The sequence below is a fragment of the Mobula hypostoma genome, chromosome 2 (assembly GCF_963921235.1).
Source record: "Mobula hypostoma chromosome 2, sMobHyp1.1, whole genome shotgun sequence".
Lineage (NCBI taxonomy): Eukaryota > Metazoa > Chordata > Chondrichthyes > Myliobatiformes > Myliobatidae > Mobula > Mobula hypostoma.
In genome coordinates, this window is record NC_086098.1 from 41445667 (window position 1) to 41465191 (window position 19525).

At 40.5% G+C, this 19525-nt stretch overlaps 1 protein-coding gene across 11 annotated transcripts in view; it reads left to right on the forward strand.

The window, feature by feature from the left end:
* Positions 1-19525, forward strand: part of LOC134339515 (dystrobrevin beta) — a 587877-nt gene that overhangs the window by 265624 nt on the left and 302728 nt on the right. For 10 of the 11 annotated variants that reach the window (XM_063036126.1, XM_063036119.1, XM_063036153.1 and 7 more), the window contains 3 exons: positions 6685-6765; positions 15481-15694; positions 18247-18332. In XM_063036126.1, the coding sequence (XP_062892196.1) occupies positions 6685-6765; positions 15481-15694; positions 18247-18332 (381 nt within the window). Of the gene's footprint in view, positions 1-6684; positions 6766-15457; positions 15695-18246; positions 18333-19525 lie in introns of all 11 variants that reach the window. The other variant, XM_063036171.1, reaches the window with a different exon arrangement.

A 19525-nucleotide genomic window follows, 5' to 3' on the forward strand; every position in this document is an offset into this window, starting at 1 on the left:
TGGGATGTTATGTTGCAGTTGTATAAGACGGTGAGGCCTAATTTGGAGTATTGTGTGCAGTCACCTACTTACAGGAAAGATATAAACAAGATTGAAAGAGTGCAGAGAAGATTTACAAAGATGTTGCTGGGTCTGGAGGAAGTGAGTTACAAGGGAAGATTGAATAGGTTAGGTCTGTATCAGATCGAAAGACCACAAGATATTGGAGCAGAATTAAGTCATTTGGCCAATTGAGTCTGCTCTGCCATTTTGTCATGGCGGATCCATTTTCCTCTCAGCCCCAATCTTTTGTTTCTCCAGCCCCCCTGAATCTTTTCATGCTCTGACAAATCATAAATCTACCAACCTCTGCCTTAGATGTACATCAAAACTTGTCATCCACAGTTGCCTGCGGCAACAAATTCACAGATTCACCCTCTGTGCCTACAGAAATTCCTCCTCTTCTCTGTTCTAAAAAGACGCTCCTCTATTCTGAGGCTATGTCCCCTAGTCTTAGACTCTCCCACCATAGGAAACATCCTCTCTGCATCACTTTATCAAGGCCTTTCACCATTCGATAGGATTCAATGATGTCACCCCTCATTCTTCTGAATTTGAGTGTATGTAGGATCAGAGCCATCAAACACTCTTCATATGACAGGCCATTCAATCTTGGAATCATTTTCATGAATCTCCTTTGAACTCTCTCCAATTTCAGCACATCCTCTCTAAGAGGGCTCAAACCTGCTCATAATACTTTGGTAATACTCGTATCATGGATAATGATGAGTTTGAGTACAGAGAGGAAATTAAGAACCTGGTGGCATGGTGCGAAGACAATAACCTATCTGTCAACGTCAGCAAGACGAAGGAATTGGTTGTTGACTTCAGAAGGAGTAGCGGACCACACGACCCCATTTACATCGGTAGTGCACAAGTGGAACAGGTCAAAAGCTTTAAGTTCCTCGGGGTCAATATCACAAATGACCTGACTTGGTCCAGCCAAGCAGAGTCCACTGCCAAGAAGGCCCACCAGCGCCTTTACTTCCTGAGAAAGCTAAAGAAATTTGGCCTGTCCCCTAAAACCCTCACTAATTTTTATAGATGCACAGTAGAAAGCATTCTTCTAGGGTGCATCACAACCTGGTATGGAAGTTGTCCTGCCCAAGACCAGAAGAAGCTGCAGAAGATCGTGAGCACAGCCCAGCACATCACACAAACCAATCTTCTATCCTTGGACTCACTTGACACTGCACTCTGTTGGAGCAGTGCTGCCAGGATAATCAAGGATACGACCCACCTGCCAACACACTTTTCATCCCTCTTCCCTCCGGGAGAAGGCTCAGGAGCTTGAAGACTCGTACGGCCAGATTTGGGAACAGCTTCTTTCCATTGTGATAAGACTGCTGAACGGATGCTGACCGAGATCTGGGCCATACCCTCCAAATATCTGGACCTGCCTCTCGGTTTTTTTGCACTACCTTTCTTTCCATTTTCTATTTTCTATTTATGATTTATAATTTAAATTTTTAATATTTACTGTCATACCGCTGTGATGATTGTACTTTCTAGTATCAATTGTTTGGCAACAATAAAGTATAAAGTGAGGCCTCACCAGTGTTTTATAAAGTCTCAAAATTGCATCTTTGATTTTATATTCTGGCTTTTATATTCTGCTACCAAAGTGTATGGTTATATACACTTCCTGACCCTGTATTCCATCTGCCGTTTCTTTGCCCATTCTCCCAATCTGTCTAAGTTCCTCTGTAGCCTCTTTACTTCCTGAAAGCTAACTGCCGCTCCACCTATCTACGTATTGTCTGCAGACTTTGTAACAAAGCCATCAATTCAGTTGACCAGATTGTTGATATATAACCTAAGAATTGGTCCTAACACAGAGCACTGTGTAACACCACTAGTCACTGGCAGCCAACCAGAAAACGCTCCCTTTATTCCTGTTCTTTGCCTCCTGCCAGTTAGTCCCTGCCTTGCCCATGCGAGAGTCTTTCCCTTAATACTATGGGCTTGTAGCTTGTTCAGCAGCCTCATGTGTGGCACCTTGTCAAAGGCCTTCTGAATATCCAAGTACACAACATCAACTGATTCTCCTTTGTCTATCTGATTTGTTATTTCTTCAAAGAATTCCAATAGAATTCTTTAGAATGTAGAAGATTGAGTAGAGATTTGATAGAGGTATACAAAATTATGAGGGGTATAGACAATAGACAATAGGTGCAGGTGTAGGCCTTTCGGTCCTTTGAGCCTGCACTGCCATTCACTGTGATCATAGCTGATCATCCACGATCAGTACCCCGTTCCTGCCTTGTCCCCATATCCCTTCACTCCGTTATCTTTAAGGACTCTATCTAACTCTTTCTTGAGAGAATCCAGAGAATTGGCCTCCACTGCCTTCTGAGGCAGAGCATTCCACAGATCCACAACCCCCTGTGTGAAAAAGTTTTTCTTCAACTCCGTTCTAAATGGTCTACCCCTTATTTTTAAAGTGTGGCCTCTGATTCTGTACTCCCTCAACATTGGGAGCATGTTTCCTGCCTCTAGCGTGTCCAATCCCTTAATAACCTTACATGTTTTAATCAGATCCCCTCTCATCCTTCTAAATTCTGGTTTATACAAGCCCAGTTGCTCCAATCTTTCAACGTATGACATTCCCACCATCCCTGGAATTAACCCAGTGAACCTACGCTGCACTCCCTCCATAGCAAGAATGTCCTTCCTCAAATTTGGAGACCAAAACTGCACACAATACTCCAGGTGGGGTCTCACCAGGGCCTTGTACAACTGCAGAAGGACCTCTTTGCACCTATACTCAACTCCCCTTGTTATGAAGGCCAACATACCTTCACTGCCTGCTGTACCTGTATACTTACTTTCAGTGACTGATGAACAAGGATACCCAGATCTCGTTGTACTTCCCCTTTTCCTAACTTGACACCATTCAGATAGTAATCTGCCTTCCTGTTCTTGCCACCAAAGTGGATAACCTCACATTTATCCACATTAAACTGCATCTGCCCACTCACCCATCCTGCCAAGTCACCCTGCATTCTCATAATATCCTCCTCACATTTCATACTGTCACTCAACTTTGTGTCATTTGCAAATTTGCTAATGTTACTTTTAATCCCTTCATTTAAATCATTGATGTATATTGTAAATAACTGTGGTCCCAGCACCGAGCCTTGTGGTACCCCACTAGTCACTGCCTGCCATTCTGAAAAGGACCTGTTAATCCCTAATTTTTGTTTCCTGTCTGCCAACCAATTTTCTATCCATGTCAGTACCCCACCCCCAGTACCATGTATAGATAGGGTAAATGCAAGCAGGCTTTTTTCACTGAGGTTGGGTGGGACTACAACCATTGGTCATGGGGGTAAGGGTGAAAGAAGAGAAATTTAAGGGGAACAGGAGGAGAAACCTTTCCACTTGAGGGTCGTGAGACTGTGGAATGAGCTGACCTTACAGGTAAGTTCAATTTCAATGTTTGGTGCAGGTCGATGGGAGTAGGCAGCTTAAATGGTTTTGGCATGGACTCAATGGGCAAAGGGCCTGTTTCTGTGTTTGATTCTCTGACTGTTGGCTGAATTAAAGGTGATAATGAATCAGCATATAGGAGAGAAATTTAAAATCTGGCTGAGTGGTGCCACACAGCAACCTCACACTGAATGTCAGCAAAACCGAAGAGCTGATTATTGACTGGAGGGGAAAGAAACCGACCGTCTGTGAGTTGGTCCGCATTCGGGGATTGGAGGTGTGGAGGGTCAGCAGCTTTGAATTTCTCAGTGTTACTGTATCAGAGAATATGTCCTGGGTCCAACATGTAAGTACTATTACCAAGAAGGCACGACTGTGTCTCTACTTTCTTAGAAGTTTGCGCAAGACTTTCACAAACTTCGATAGATGTACAGTGCAGAGTATTTTGTCTAGTTACGTGACACCCTGATATGGAAACACCAATGCCCAAGACTGGAAAGGTCTTCAAAAAGTGGGGGCTAAGCATGCAGCCTTGTGGTCTATCTATGCTGATGAAGATCGTGGAGGAGATGATGTTGCTAATCCCAATTGACTGGGGTCTGCATGAGGAAATAGAGGATCTAGTTGCACAAGGAAGTATGGAGACCCAAGTCTTGGAGCATATGGATTATTTTTGAGTGGGCGATAGTATTGAATGCAGAGCTGTAGTCAATGAAGAGCATCCTGATGCATGCATCTTCACTGTCCAGATGTTCCCGGAATGAGTGAAGAGCCAACGAAATTGCCTTTGCTGTTGACATGTTGTGACTGTAGGCAAACTATTGTGGACTGAAGTTGCTGCTCAGGCAGAAGTTGATAATGCTTCAAAGCACTTCATCACAGCGGATGTAGGTGGTGCTGAATGATAGTTACTGAGGCAGGTTGCTGTGTCCTTCTTGAAGCAAATGGGTATCTCAGACTGCTGAAGCAAGAGGTTAAAGATATCAGCCGTTAGGTCAGCTCAGATCTTTAGTACTTGGCCAGGTACCCCATCTGGGACGGATGCTTTCCATGGATTCACCCTCCTGAAGGATGCTCTCACATTGACCTCAGAGACCGACATCACAGGTTTGTCAGGGTTGTGGGACTTCATGAAGGTGCCTGCATGCTTTTTTTTCAGTCAAAGCGAGCATAAAAGGCATTGAGCTCATCTGGGAGCGAAACCTTGTTGTCACATACTGTATGACAGTGGCTTTACTTTGGATGAGGTAATAGCATACAAGCCTGCTACTTTGAATGTGAAATGGCTTTCCGGAGTTCGTAACTGGACTTCTTGTACTTTACTTGGTTGCCAGACTTGAACGCTACCGATTTGGTCCTCAACATGCTACGGGTCTCTTAGTTCATTCAGGGCTTCTGGCTGGGAAAGATTCTAAATGATTTTGTGGAGATGCACTCATCTATGACTGACTTTATAAAGTCCATGACAATTGTGGTACATTGGTTCAGATCCTCTGAGTCCTTAAACATGACCTTGTATACTGACTTAAAGCAGTTCTGTAGCAACTCCTCTCCCTCCTGTGACCTAGCTCGTCATTGTCCTTACCTCTGGAGTAAATGATGAAATACAAGTACTTTGATAATAAATTTACTTTGAACTTCGAACATTCTGTGCCAGTGTTGTGATTTGAATTCATACTTATACTTTATAGTCGCCAAACAATTGATACTAGAGCGTATAATCATCACAGTGATATTTGATTCTGTGCTTCCCGCTCCCTGGATTACAAATCGATAGTAAATATTAAAAATTTAAATTATAAATCATAAATAGAAAATAGAAAAATGGGAAGTAAGGTAGTGCAAAAAATCCGAAAGGCAGGTCTGGTTATTTGGAGGGTATGGCCCAGATCCGGGTCAGGATCCATTCAGCAGTCTTATCACAGTTGGAAGGAAGCTGTTCCCAAATCTGGCTGTACGAATCTTCAAGCTCCTGAGCCTTCTCCTGAAGGGAAGAGGGACGAAAAGTGTGTTGGCTGGGTGGGTCGTATCCTTGATTATCCTGGCAGCACTGCTCCGACAGCGTGCGGTGTAAAGTGAGTCCAAGGACAGAAGATTGGTTTGTGTGATGTGCTGCGCCATGTTCACGATCTTCTGCAGCTTCTTTCGGTCTTGGACAGGACAACTTCCATACCAGGTGTGATGCACCCTAGAAGAATGCTTTCTACCGTGCATCTATAAAAATTAGTGAGTGTTTTAGGGGACAGGCCAAATTTCTTTAGTTTTCTCAGGAAGTAAAGGTGCTGGTGGACCTTCTTGGCAATGGACTCTGCTTGGTTGGACCAAATCAGGTCATACAGATGCAGTATAATGATTGCTTATTAAGGAAGAATGTTTTCTGTTTAGTTGTTTGGTAATTGGTATTTTAAAGAACCAAACTCTTGTAGGACAATGACAAACTTAACCAATGTATAACGATAAACATAGCAAATGCTGTTGAACTCAGATGGTAAAAACCATAAGGGTAGGAAGAAGCTGGTATTAAAGAAGGAAAGATTTTTTTTAATGTTCTGGGTTGTGGGTCAGACAATCTCAATGTCTATATCAACTTAATCCTCTGGATTTTGAAGTAATTTATTTTCTTCCACCTTACAAAATCTTCATTGGTTTTGCCTCACAATATATCCTGGTTGTTTAAATAGTGAGATGTTGAGCTTTGGTTCTACAGTTTGAAAAATATCAAGCAAACTTTTTAGATAATATTTTTAACCTACATTATTCATTCACGAATTGTGAATTAACAATATAAAAAAATATTTCCAACCTCTATGATGGGAATCAGAATCAGATATATTATTATCGTGTTATATGACATAAAATTTGTTGCTTTGTGGCAGTAATACAGCATAAATTTACTATGAATTACAAAGTAAATGAAAAGGCCTAATGAGGTAGTGTTTATGGGTTCATGGACCTTTTAGAAATCTGATAGTGGAGGAGGAGAAGTTGGTTCTAAATTATTGAGTGTGGGTCTTCAGGCTCCTGTACCCATCTCCCTGATGGGAGTAATGAACAGAGGGCATGTTCTACATGATGATGGATGCCACCGCCTTGCTCTTCCATTTAACTAATAACATTTATTGGTTCTGTTGAAAATATCTTGATTATCAATGCACCGTCAGAACTTTGGTCATTTTGATCCCTGTTCTTTAGATTTCTTGTTTTTCGTTCCAGGGGCTCAGAACTATGACGTGATCCGGCTGTCCACCTATCGTACAGCGTGCAAACTGCGGTTTGTGCAAAAAAGATGCAATCGTAAGTTTTGGCTCAAAGTAATTTCCTTTAACCTGAAGAGTTGAGTGATTGGGTAGAGGTGGGTCACTGAGTCAAAGGAAACATTGAATATTTGGGACTTGCAGGACAGGTAATTGGCATTTCTTGATTATGTTTTATCTGAGATGAATTTAAGGTAAACTCCTGATAGAAAAGACCTGGAGTGTTCTGGCCAATGTTTACTTGTACTACTTAATCAACAACATCAGAACACATGCACCTGGACTTCGCAATTCTTCAAGGGATCAACTTTACTCGCAATTAGCGTTTTGTTGTGCTGTGTTGTCATGACATGCGACAAAAACATTTAAAAATATAAAGAAATGTACAAAGATAAGTTAGAGGTTAAAGTATGAATATAGATTAAAGATGAGCATAAATACATACCAGGTTGTATCTGCAATGTAAACATTATTGTAAAAAAGTGTTTTAAAGTGTTTTCAGTGCAAAGCAGTGACAGAGGTAATAGATAGAGAGGGTGGGTGGGCCTGACTAGAATGGTTGATCAGATTAACTGTCGTGGGGGCGGGGGGAGGGGAAGAAACCTTTAAGATGGTGTTAGGTATTTGTTTGAATAGCCCTATAGCACTTTCCCAAAGGGAGCTTTTGGAAAATGCAGTTTACTGGGTGTTGATGATGAAATCTGTGGATTTGCCCCAATTATTGTCAAAACTCACAATAACAAAGATTTTTTACAGGGATGTAGATGTATGTAGCAATATGAAGGTTGCTGTCAACGTATCCCCATAGGCTCTCAGGCACTGAGCTCAATACAGAATTGAAAGAGGGAACAAGATGTCAGCTAACTGCCCAATAATATATATAAAGGCATCCGTTAGTCTTGCGAGACCATGGATCTGCGCCTGGAAAGTCTTCGCTTTCCAGGGCGCAGGCCTGGGCAAGGTTTTTATGGAAGGCTGGCAAGTCTCCCCTCTCCACGACACCGATGTTGTCCAAGGGAAGAGCAAGGGCCGATACAGCTTGTCGCAGAGTACTGTGTGGTTAAGTGCTTTGCTTAAGGACACAACACGCTGCCTCGGCTGGGGCTCAAACGCACGACCTTCAGATCGCTAGTCCAATGCCTTAAACACTTGGCCACGTGCCCAACTGCCCAATACCTGAGGATGAAACATATTGAAAAGCTCTGCACTTATTGAGAAGCAATAACACAATAACCAATAACACATTAATTTAGACAAAATTCCATTGTTTTTAATTTTAAAAGATGTATTATGAATTGTTTTGGACATCTTTTAAAGTATGATCTTCTAAAGATTTTAATGTTGCTTTTTTTTATTAAAACTGAACAATTCTGGTTATATCTTGTTAGATTCTGATGTTTTAATATGTTTCTTCAAAAGTCAGGAAAGGCACAAAACGTGTTGTTTCATGATCGTTTTATTAAGTGTTAATAGACCAAAGATAGTTGAAAGCAAGCAGTGATAGTTAAAGAGAGGGAGAGTTGAAAGATTTAAGAACTAAGATGGCACTGGTCTTGTGTACAGCTTTTTTATTCTACACGGATAAGGATAATTCCATTCAAATTTGGAAATAAGAGTTAACCAATGAGAAAGCTTTTATTCAGATAATGCAGTACCCAGAGACGCTTCCAGAACTTCCTAGAATTTTACAAATATAACTAGGTAAATATACCTAGGTAAACTACAGTACGTGACAAAATGGCATGGAAGGACATGGGGCAGAGATATCTTTGAGTGTATCATCTTGGTCAACACTTGGAGGATCACTGAAAGCTCACTCTGATAAGCACTATGAATTTGCACCAAATCCATAGTTGTTAGCAGTTTCACAAGAAGATCTGTAGATGCCGGAAAACCAAGCAACACACACAAATTGCTGGAGCAACTTAGCAGGCAGTCCTGATGAAGGGTCTTTCCCCGTAATATCGACTGTTTACTCTTTTCCACAGATGTTGCTTGTCTTGCTGAGTTCCTCCAGCATTTTGTGTATGTTGCTGGCAGTTTGATCATATCCTACTGCTGTTTGCCATGTGTTGCTGTGGCGAAATTATTTGGTGTGGTTCCTTCATCTCAATAATGGAGGCGCTTGAGAAGAAAGTTTTTCATTGGATGTAAGGGTTTTGGAATCTTCTGAAAGATGTGTTTAAAGTGATATAATCAGATATATCCTGTTCGTGGTCTTCTGCTGCTGTAGCCCATCCAGTACCAAATAATTAGCCATTTGAGTAATTCTTCAATGTATTAATCGTTAGATTTACAGATTTTTGCTAAAGTACTAATGACTGCTTGGAATTGGCCTCTTCAGTTTACAAAGCTATTTTTCACTCTGGTGAACACAGTGTGGCACTCTCCATGCATTCCTATTCACTGTGCTGAAATGCATGCAAGGCATTTTAACTCATCTTTTAATAAAAGAAAATGTGCTTGAGTTAAATAGAGGAGCCCTCTAAGTAGTTAAAGGGTCATTGCTACAGGGCAGACAGCTTGGGTCTTTGGGATTGTGCCGTTAATAACACAGTGAGGTAGACCCTATTTACACTAATTCTACACTGAACCTATTTTATTTCTTCCTGCATTCTCATTAACTTTCCCTCCACCCCCAGAATCCACCACTCACCTACACACTTGGAAAGATTTACAGTGGGCAATTAATCGACCAGCCCACATGTCTTTGGGACGTGGTTGGAAGAGGGAGTACTTACAGTGTGGTGGCCAAAGGTCACACAGCAAGGTTTAGGCTTAAGACAAAGAGAAATCCATTTTTATTTCAGGGAAAGGATCAACGTTCAGAATCAGAATCAGGTTTATTATCACCAGCATGTGATGTGAAATTTGTTAGTTTAGCAGCAGCATTTCAATGCAATACATAATCTAGCAGAGAAATAAAATAAAATAATAATAATAAATAAACAAGTAAATCAATTACACATATTGAATAGATTAAAACGTGTGGAAAAGCAGAAATACTGTATATTTAAAAAAAAGTGTCCAAAGATTCAATGTCCATTTAGGAATCAGATGGTGGAAGGGAAGAAGCTGTTTCCGAATTGCTTCTGTACCTCCTACCTGATGGTAACAGTGAGAAAAGGGCTTGCTCTGGGTGCTGGAGGTCCCTTCTGAGGCACTGCTCCCTGAAGATGTCCTGCGTACTTTGTAGGCTAGTACCCAAGATGGAGCTGACTAGATTTACACCCTTCTGCAGCATACCAGACAGTGATGCAGCCTGTCAGAATGCTCTTTACGTTACAACTATAGAAGTTTTGAGTGTATACTTTATACTTTATTGTCGCCAAACAATTGGTACTAGAACGTACAATCATCACAGCGATATTTGATTCTGTGCATCACACTCCCTGGATTACAAATATTAAATATTAAAGATATTTAAAATAGTCAAAATTAGTAAATATTAAAAAGTTAAATTATAAGTCATAAATAGAAAATAGAAAAATGGAAAGTAAGGTAGTGCAAAAAAAACCGATAGGCAGGTCCGGATATTTGGAGGGTACGGCCCAGATCCGGATCAAGATCCATTCGGCAGTCTTATCACAGTTGGAAAGAAGCTGTTCCCAAATCTGGCTGTACGAGTCTTCAAGCTCCTGAACCTTCTCCCGGAGGGAAGAGGAACGAAAAGTGTGTTGGCTGGATGGATCATGTCCTTGATTATCTTGGCAGCACTGCTCCGACAGCGTGCGGTGTAAAGTGAGTCCATGGACGGAAGATTGGTTTATGTGACGTGCTGCACCATGTTCACGATCTTCTGCAGCTTCTTTCGGTCTTGGACAGGACAACTTCCATACCAGGTTGTGATGCACCCTAGTGAGGGTTTTAGGGACAGGCCAAATTTCTTTAGTTTTCTCAGGAAGTAAAGGTGCTAGTGGGCCTTCTTGGCAGTGAACTCTGCTTGGTTGGACCAAGTCAGGTCATTTGTGATATTGACCCCGAGGAACTTAAAGCTTTTGACCTTGCGCACCACTGATGTAAATTGGGTCGTGCGGTCCGCTACTCCTTCTGAAGTCAACAACCAATTCCTTCGTCTTGCTGATGTTGAGAGATAGGTTATTGTCTTCGCACCATGCCACCAGGATCTTAATTTTCTCTCTGTACTCAAACTCATCATTACCCGAGATACGGCCTACAAAAATGAAGCTTCATTCCTTTCCTTCCTACCAAAATGCATGTTACATTTCATTGCGTTAAACAAAATCTACCTCACATCTACCTGTTCCAGCCTGATTAAATCCTGTTGAAAGCTCTCGCAATCTTCACAGTTCACAGCACTGCCAAGTTCTGTGATGTTCTTAAACTTGCAAGCTGCAACTAACCTGCCTGCATTTTGAACAGTATTTGTTGACGTGCCAAATCTCTTCAAACTCCTGATAAAGTATAGCTGCTGTCTTGCCTTCTTTATAACTACATCGTTATGTTGGGACCAGGTGAGATCCTCAGAGATCTTGACACCCAGGAACTTGAAGCTGCTCACTCTCTCCACTTCTGATCCCTCTATGAGGATTGGTATATGTTCCTTCATCTTACCCTTCCAGAAGTCCACAATCAGCTCTTTTGTCTGACTGATATTGAGTGCCAGGTTGTTGCTGTGGCACCACTCCACTAATTGGCATATCTCACTTGGGTACACCCTCTCATCACCACCTGTGATTCTACCAACAATGGTTGTATCATCAGCAAATTTATAGATGGTATTTGAGCTATGCCTAGCCACACAATCATGTATATAGAGAGTAGAGCAGTGGGCTAAGCACATACCCCTGAGGTGAGCTGTTCAAAATGCAGGCAGGTTAGTTGCAGCTTGCAAGTTTAAGAACGTCACAGAACTTGGCAGTGCTGTGAACTGTGAAGATTGTGAGAGCTTTCAACAGGATTTAATCAGGGTGGAACAGGTAGATGTGAGGTAGATTTTGTTTAACGCAATGAAATGTAACATGCATTTTGGTAAGAAGGAAAGGAATGAAGCTTCATTTTTTTAATGGCTGACACATCATATGGATAGCTTGTACAGAAGTGGACAAGGTTTAATGCTCTGCAGTGAATTTAAGTTCTATCTATTATTGAACCTTTTGCCATTAATTTGTGTCTCAAACAAGTTGACGCTGTTCCATAGTTAATAGTAGAGCGGTGGGATGTGAATAGCTTGGATGTTCAAAATAGAGTCAGTAACTGCTTCTCAACTGACATTTCTGCAGAGTTTGCACATGAACAGTAGGAGGTAGAATTGGCTTGATCTTGTTTTTAAAAATTTCTTTGAAGGTATTTTAATGCTCACACATCAGTTGCATTGAAATTGAAAAAGTTTAAAGATTGCACATTCTTAACTTTGCCTTTCCTATTCAATAAATCGATGGCCTGAATCTTTAATTGATATGGTCTGAAGATTTCAATTCCTTGGGGCTCAATGTAATGTGGCAATAATAAATCTCTCAAGAACGGGTATGATTTCAGATGTAACTTTCCAATTATATACCAGAAAAAATTCCACCACATCATGTGGGGCTTTACTCCCTGTTGTGTACACTCACTCTTGTTAATTTAAAACATCCAAAGGGCTCAGCTGCATGCCTAGAACAATAATTCTAATCAGAAGGATTTAAGAACATAAATTGCCACAAAAAATGCAATACAAGTCCAATGAAAGGTCGTAGTATCCAAACTTAGAAAGAAGAATTTCTTTCACCGGGAGTTTTGATCTCTGACGTAAGTGCATGTCATCTTTTGTTCTCTGACTTCAGTTAGCCTGCAACAGTGAAGCAGCAGCTTAAATCTTTCCTCAAGGAGAGAATGACCCCACTGCAAAGACCCTACTTCTTAATTGCACAAAGCAGTTCATTTAATTTCAACGTTTCACCAGATGTGTATTCACCTGGGAGTTGGAGCAAACCAAGATGAGTGATTTGTCATTGATTACATTCCAGAAGTTTTAAGTGCAATTGCAATTTGGATTTTCACTTAAGATTTTAAACATTTGTTACTTTATTGATCTCCTGCTGAAATCCAGAGACTAGGAGAGAAAATGTGTGAATCGCTTCAGACACACCAATAATTCAGCCCTCACAAAATGCCGGAGAAACTCAGCAGGCCAGGCAGCATCAATTCAAAAGAGTAACCAGTTGATGTTTTGGGCTGAGACCCTTCCTGCTGAGTTTCTCCAGCATTTTAGATTTCCAGCGTCTGCAGATTTTTTTATGTTTGGGAATAATTCAACCCAACTCTCAACTTTCACAGACTATTCAAACATGAAAGAGATTTGACTTCCCAGTACTTGAATATGAAAGTGCAAGTTAGTTTGCTTCTTGAAAATCTTAGTACATGCCCAGTAAGTCCTGTGGCTGTGTGCGTGCATTTTTGTTCTTCTGTTGTGTTTTCACCATTTGTGAACCTTTTACTGGGTGTAATACAGAAGAAAAATGAAAAACACTGAATCTTGTGACCCAAGTAATGTGAAGATTTTGCATGATAGGAAGGTCTTAATGATATTGTTTTAGCTGAAGGAATTTGTATATGTGCTACCAGGGGCACTGATATAATTTCAGTAGGTGTTTTTCCTGATTGATTTTACATGCTGCTTATTGGTACTGTGGAATATATCAGGATTGTCTTTAGATTGATGCATTTAAAATTCCAACCAGTCTTTCAGGGAATTCCATATTGATTCCTTGTCAGCTTGGTGATAAGTTTTAGTATTGATTATGGGCGTGAATGTAGGTGGATAATTTTAGAATAACTGTCCTGCTATGTGGTTGAAGCCGAGTAAATAATTTAAGTTGTCCCATCAATCCTACTAAAAGTTCATGAAGATCCCGCCTGTACTCTTTTCTCTATCAATGACAATAAACACTTTTAGAGAAAAGGAAGAAATAATACTCTTTTTCATGTGGTGCCATTTTGACCTTGAGGCATCTCAAAGTTTTGTATTGCCTATGAAATCTTCTAATGTTTTAAATGTAGGAACATACCAATTACATGAAACTCTCCACTTAATATATGATTGAAAAGATAGCTTTTGATGCATCCCTTTGCCAAAGTTATCCGAGAATATGAGCTCAAGTCTGAACAGTTTTCTTTTTAATCAATAGCCTTAAAAATTCGAGGCAAGAATACTTAAAATAGATGCTAGTAAGTATTAAAGTGAGGTGAGTGGGGGCAGATTAGGGGAAAATGGTTGGCTAGAGAGAGGAGATTACAGTGAAAGGACCAAAGGAAGTGCAAGAGAGGAGGAAATAGGAACAAGGCAGAAAGAACAGAGGCAATGCAGAATAACAGGGTGAAAGAGGAAATGTTCCCAAGACCATCTCTGCCTTTACTTCTACAGTGTTCCCCTGCCTGAAGGTTGGTCATTTGGATAATTTTCACTTGACCAGTCAAATAGCATGTGTAGAGAAACTGAGGTAAATAAGGTAAATAGGGAGAATGGAAGGAAAAGAAATAGTTTGTTTCCTTGTTCCCGGAGATGGCCAGGAATTTGATTGAGTCTCATTTATGTTGCAGAGTGATAATACGGGTCATTGCAAATTGCTTCTTTTTGTATTCTTCAGAGAAAATACTTCCCATAAAAATGTGCCATCCTGTGTTTGCATTATCTGATTAATTAAACATCCCTCTGTCCGACATGGGGTTAGAATGTGTACAGGTTTTAACGGTCTTGTGCCTTTGGAAAAAATGCTGTAAGATATAAATATCAATGTTGCTGCTGCCAAAACAATTGCGCAGAGTAAATGAGTGATCTTAGAAAATACTTTGTCTTTGCCGTGTAATTTCATAGGAAGTAAGCTGATTAATAATTCAAATAGGAAACAAGCTACTGGTTAAAATTTTCCAATTTCATTGATGATTAGTAATTATTTTTCTGTGCTAGTAATATGAGGCATGGACTCAAAGTTTAAAGATGAAAGTTCAGATTCTACCTCGGCAATTTCAAAACTTGAATTCAGTACAGCGAAAAAATCTGAAATTTGAAAACCCTCAGTAATTATTGGGAAAGGCATCAGACCCACAGCAAAAAGTTTTATCTCTGAAATAGCTGAGCAAGGTACTCATTTTGTATCAAACTTCTTTGAAGAGAAATAGTGAAAGTAAACCACGAATAGATCATTTGATGTTGATTTAGGCAAATGATTGGGAGATGACAAAGGCTTGTCAAGTCCAGTTAGTTTTGTGAAGTTTTCCCTCGTTTCTCTGGGGATGTGCTAGTGTTTGGAGATTTGGCCCACATACAAGTTCGACCAATCTTTTCAGTTTTCCATATCGTTCCAGACATGCCCATCCCAGAGAGAGCAGCACTGTTTTGCATCTCTACCACCTTCCTCGCTGCTTCAACTAATGTTCTTCATGGAAGATGGTGATTCATCAGCTGAGGCGGGGGGGGGGACAGTCAGCAGGAGGTTTGACATGTAACACTTCATAGGTTCTGGAAATATGACTGAAGAATCCGGTAGCGCTCCCTCCTGGTGGATTTTCTTTACCTTCCTCATTGAATTAAAGGGGCCAAATTGAGAGTAATCTTTACAGGCAGCAAAGATCCTGTGAGAGTGGAGGTGAAGAATCCAGTGTATAAGAACGCGCAATGCAGTGCTGTAAAGGCTATGTTATAGTTGGTATCTGAAATGTATGCGTTCTCCTAACTAAATAATTTTAGGAATTGTGAAGCTATGTGCGTATGTTTGTTTTTGCTTTGACAGTTCATCTTCCTTCTCGCCTACAGTCCATCTTGTAGATATATGGAACATGATTGAAGCTTTTCGGGATAATGGCCTCAACACCTTAGACCACAGCACAGAAATTAATGTATCTCGATTAGAGACCATCATTTCATCTATCTATTACCAGCTGAATAAACGCCTGCCAACCACCCATCAAATCAGTGTGGAACAGTCCATCAGCTTACTTCTCAATTTCGTCATAGCAGCATATGACAGGTCAGTGCTCAGCCAGTCTTGCACATAATGGATGCCTTTTAGTGTCAGGGCATTGAATGTCAATTTTTCTTTTACAGTTCCTCTTAATGTTCAAATCAAGTATTCTTTCTTTCCAAGTAATGTAGTTAATATTGCTTATAGCTTTTAGTTGTTTAAAGTCAGGGACACAATTCTCTCATTTGGTTATGTTGACTGGAACGTATCATCAGGGTTGGCACTTGGACTGACCTGAAATCTTACCCATGTTCTGAAGCTACTCTTGGGAATGTTCTTCAGAGCTGTTGTGATGAGGCTGGGAGAGTTTCATCATGAGCCAAGGAATGATATAGCAGGGAAGAAGATCATTAAGGTTATTGAGACACTCCCATTCACCTACTTTTTTTTTCCTCCAAGGCCTAAAATTAATCTTCTTTTCAGCAACTACTTAATTCTCTGCTGAAAGCTGGTTTTGAATCCCTTTTCTGTTACTGTATTGCAGTTCAGAATGCAACATGTAAAGATATTTTACCTGCAGTTTCAAACACGTTTTCTTAGGTTTCTGTATCTTGTACCATTTGAACCAGCTTTTCCTTTATTTACTCTGTCCTGTCTTGAGATAGAACATAGAAATTTACAGCACATTACAGGCCTTTCGGCCCACAATGTTGTGCTGACCTAAGAGGTTCATAAAAGACCTGATTGTATCCACTTCCAATGTCACCGCTGGCAGTGCATTCCACACACTCACCACTCTCTGTGTAGAAAAACTTACCCCTGACATCCCCTCAGTACTTATTTCCAAGCACCTTAAAACTATGCCCCCTCGTGTTAACCATTTCAGCCCTGGGAAAAGCCTCTGGCTATCCATGCGATCAATACCCCCCATCATCTTATACACCTCTATCAGGTCACCTCTCATCCTCCATCGCTCCAAGGAGAAAAGGCCAAGTACACTCAACCTATTCTCATAAGGTATGCCCTCCAATCCAGGCAACATCCTTCTTGTAGTGAGGTGACCAGAACTGAATACAGTACTCCATGTGGGGTCTGACCAAAGTCTTAATTAGTTCTAACATTACTTCACAGCCCTTGAACTCAATCCTATGGTTGATGAATGCCAACATATACCTTCTTAACAACACTTGTCAATCTGCACAGCAGCCTTGAGTGTCCTATGGACACAGACCCCAAGATCTCTCAGATCCTCCACACTGCCAAGAGTCTAATTTGTATTAGATTCTGTCTTCAAATTTGACCTACCAAAATGAACCACTTCACACTTATGTGGGTTGAAGTTCATCTGCCACTTCTCAGCCCAGTTTTGCATCTTATTGATGTCCCGCTGTAACCTCTGACAACCCTCCAGACTATCCACAACAACCCCAATCTTTGTGTCATCAGCAAATTTACTAATCCACCCTTCTACTTCTTCATCCAGGTCATTTATAATAAAAAAAAATCACAAAGAGGAGGGCTCCCAGAGTAGATCCCTGAAGAACAGCACTGGTCACCGACCTTCATGCAGAATACGAACCATCGACAATCACCCTTTGCCTCTGTGGGCAAGCCAATTCTGGATCCGCAAAGAAAGGTCTCCTTGGATCCCATACCTCCTTACTTTCTGAATGAGCCTCGCATGGGAAACCTTATCAAATGCCTAACTGAAATCCCTATACACTACATCCACTGGTCTGCCTTCATCAATGTGTTTTGTTACTTCCTCAAAGAATTCAGTCAGGCCCATAAGGCACGACCTTCCCTTGACAAAGCCATGCTGACTATCCCTAATCAGGTTTTGTCTCTCCAAATGCTGATAAGTCCTGCCTCTCAAGATCTTTTCCAACAACTTGCCCACCACTGATATTGAACACCTCTTCCTTTTGGCTTCTATTTCATGAAATAATTCTAGCCTCTTTATGAAACTAAGGTAATATATCCCAATATTATTTTGCCAAAGTCAACATACAATTTCAAAGGAGCTTGATGAACTTTGGCACATTTTGATTTTTCTAGAATTTTAAGAGACCCTTCAAACCTAATAGTGTGGAGGGGAGAAAAGAGCAGGTTTAAATTTGTATCAAACCACCCCAGACCCATACCCTTGATCGTTTAATGAGAAGACATTCTCCAAACTTGATCATACTTTAAGTACAAGTGTGATATGCTTGGTTTCCTGATGGTCAGGAAGTCCATTCATTAGAGGCTTTAGAATAAGGTTTTGCCCAGTGAAGATGGAAATTAGAAGAAATTTCTTCTGTTAGGTGTTTGTGAATCTTAATTCTCTTCCATAGATATTTGATGGAAACCATATCTTTAGAAGTACACAAGGCTGATGTAGACCCATTTTTTGTGTTTAGAGGAATTGAAACTTAGAAGCAAAACAGGGAAATGGAGCTGAAGCTGGATATTATTGAATGGCAGAGCACGCATGAGCGCTTTATAGCTGATTTCTGCTCATATTTTCATACACAAATGTTCACAAGGGGCAAGATGAGTAGCTGAGTGCTTTTCAGAGGGAATCTGTGCATAGTTAATGTTGTGACAGTGACTGTAAACTGGGTATTCTCTTGCAGTGAAGGGCATGGGAAGTTGACCGTATTCTCAGTTAAAGCCATATTGGCAACAATGTGCGGAGGCAAGATCTTGGACAAACTTCGGTGTAAGTACAAATGATGTTTTAATGTTAAGCATTTGAAACAATCAGTCAGGCCTTTGTTTGGCATTTGCTGATGGGTGTGTTCTTTATTTATTGACATTTGATTAGAATTCTGGCAGTATTTTCCTTCCTACACTTAGGCATCCTGGGGCATTTGGTCTAAAAGCCTTCTCGACGTATTTGGCTTTGCTGTTCAAAGGCTAAACACTGGAATTATGCCTTCTAAGTTAAAAATCATGTGGACTCACTAATTTTTTGTACAGTGCAAAACCTGAAAATAAAGCTATATATTCTGTATTCTAGATAAAATGCAGGGATTTGATTATTCAAAAACTAAAAATTAGGTAGTTCCAGTTTAAGCAGACTCTCAGTTTTCTGTTAGAGTTTGACTCTGAGAGTACGTTATTTAATTTGTACCTTATTTGAAATGAAATTTATGTTGATCATTTTTAATCTAAAACAAATTGCATTGCCAAGTTAGAAACAAAAATAACTTGCTTGCAAAACATTTCTAATCCTCTAAGCTGATTCAAGTCTTAAGAGAGTTTAAGAGGTCTGCAGTTACTGTGCAAGATGGATTTATATTCATATGTTTAAAATATGTTTCAGCCCTATATTGAGATTTCTAACCACAAGTGTCCTCCAGATGGTTCGAGACTGGATGTAAAATGAAGGACAGATTCAATTACTGCTTGCCTTCTAATTAGTTAAATTTGTTGTGATATTTTAATATATATTTGGCACCATTTTTGGCAAGTTGAAGGGGTGGGGTGTGCAGGATAAGGAGAGTTTTGTCACAGAGTGTGTTTGTACTGAAAAACACCTAGAGTACATTTACTGTTGTAAGAGCGTGAATGTACGAACAGCGGAGCTTGGCCAGTTGTCTTGGTCCCATCACTACAGACGAAGACTTAGAGTAACTTTGTGAAGTCTGTGTGATAGCTGGTATGTGAATACTAACCCATGTTGTGAGAAATCATGCACAAACAATTTGAATTTGCCTAAGACGATACCCAGCAATTTTGTACAAGTGCCAGACTTAAAGACTTGTGAGTGATAAGCTTTAATATAAGATACTGCACATCATTTTCATTCTCCTGATACTCCTACGTAAGAACACAAGAAATAGGAGCAGGAGTAGGCCATCTGGCCCATTGAGCCTGCTCCGTCATGGCTGATCTGGCCATGGATGCATC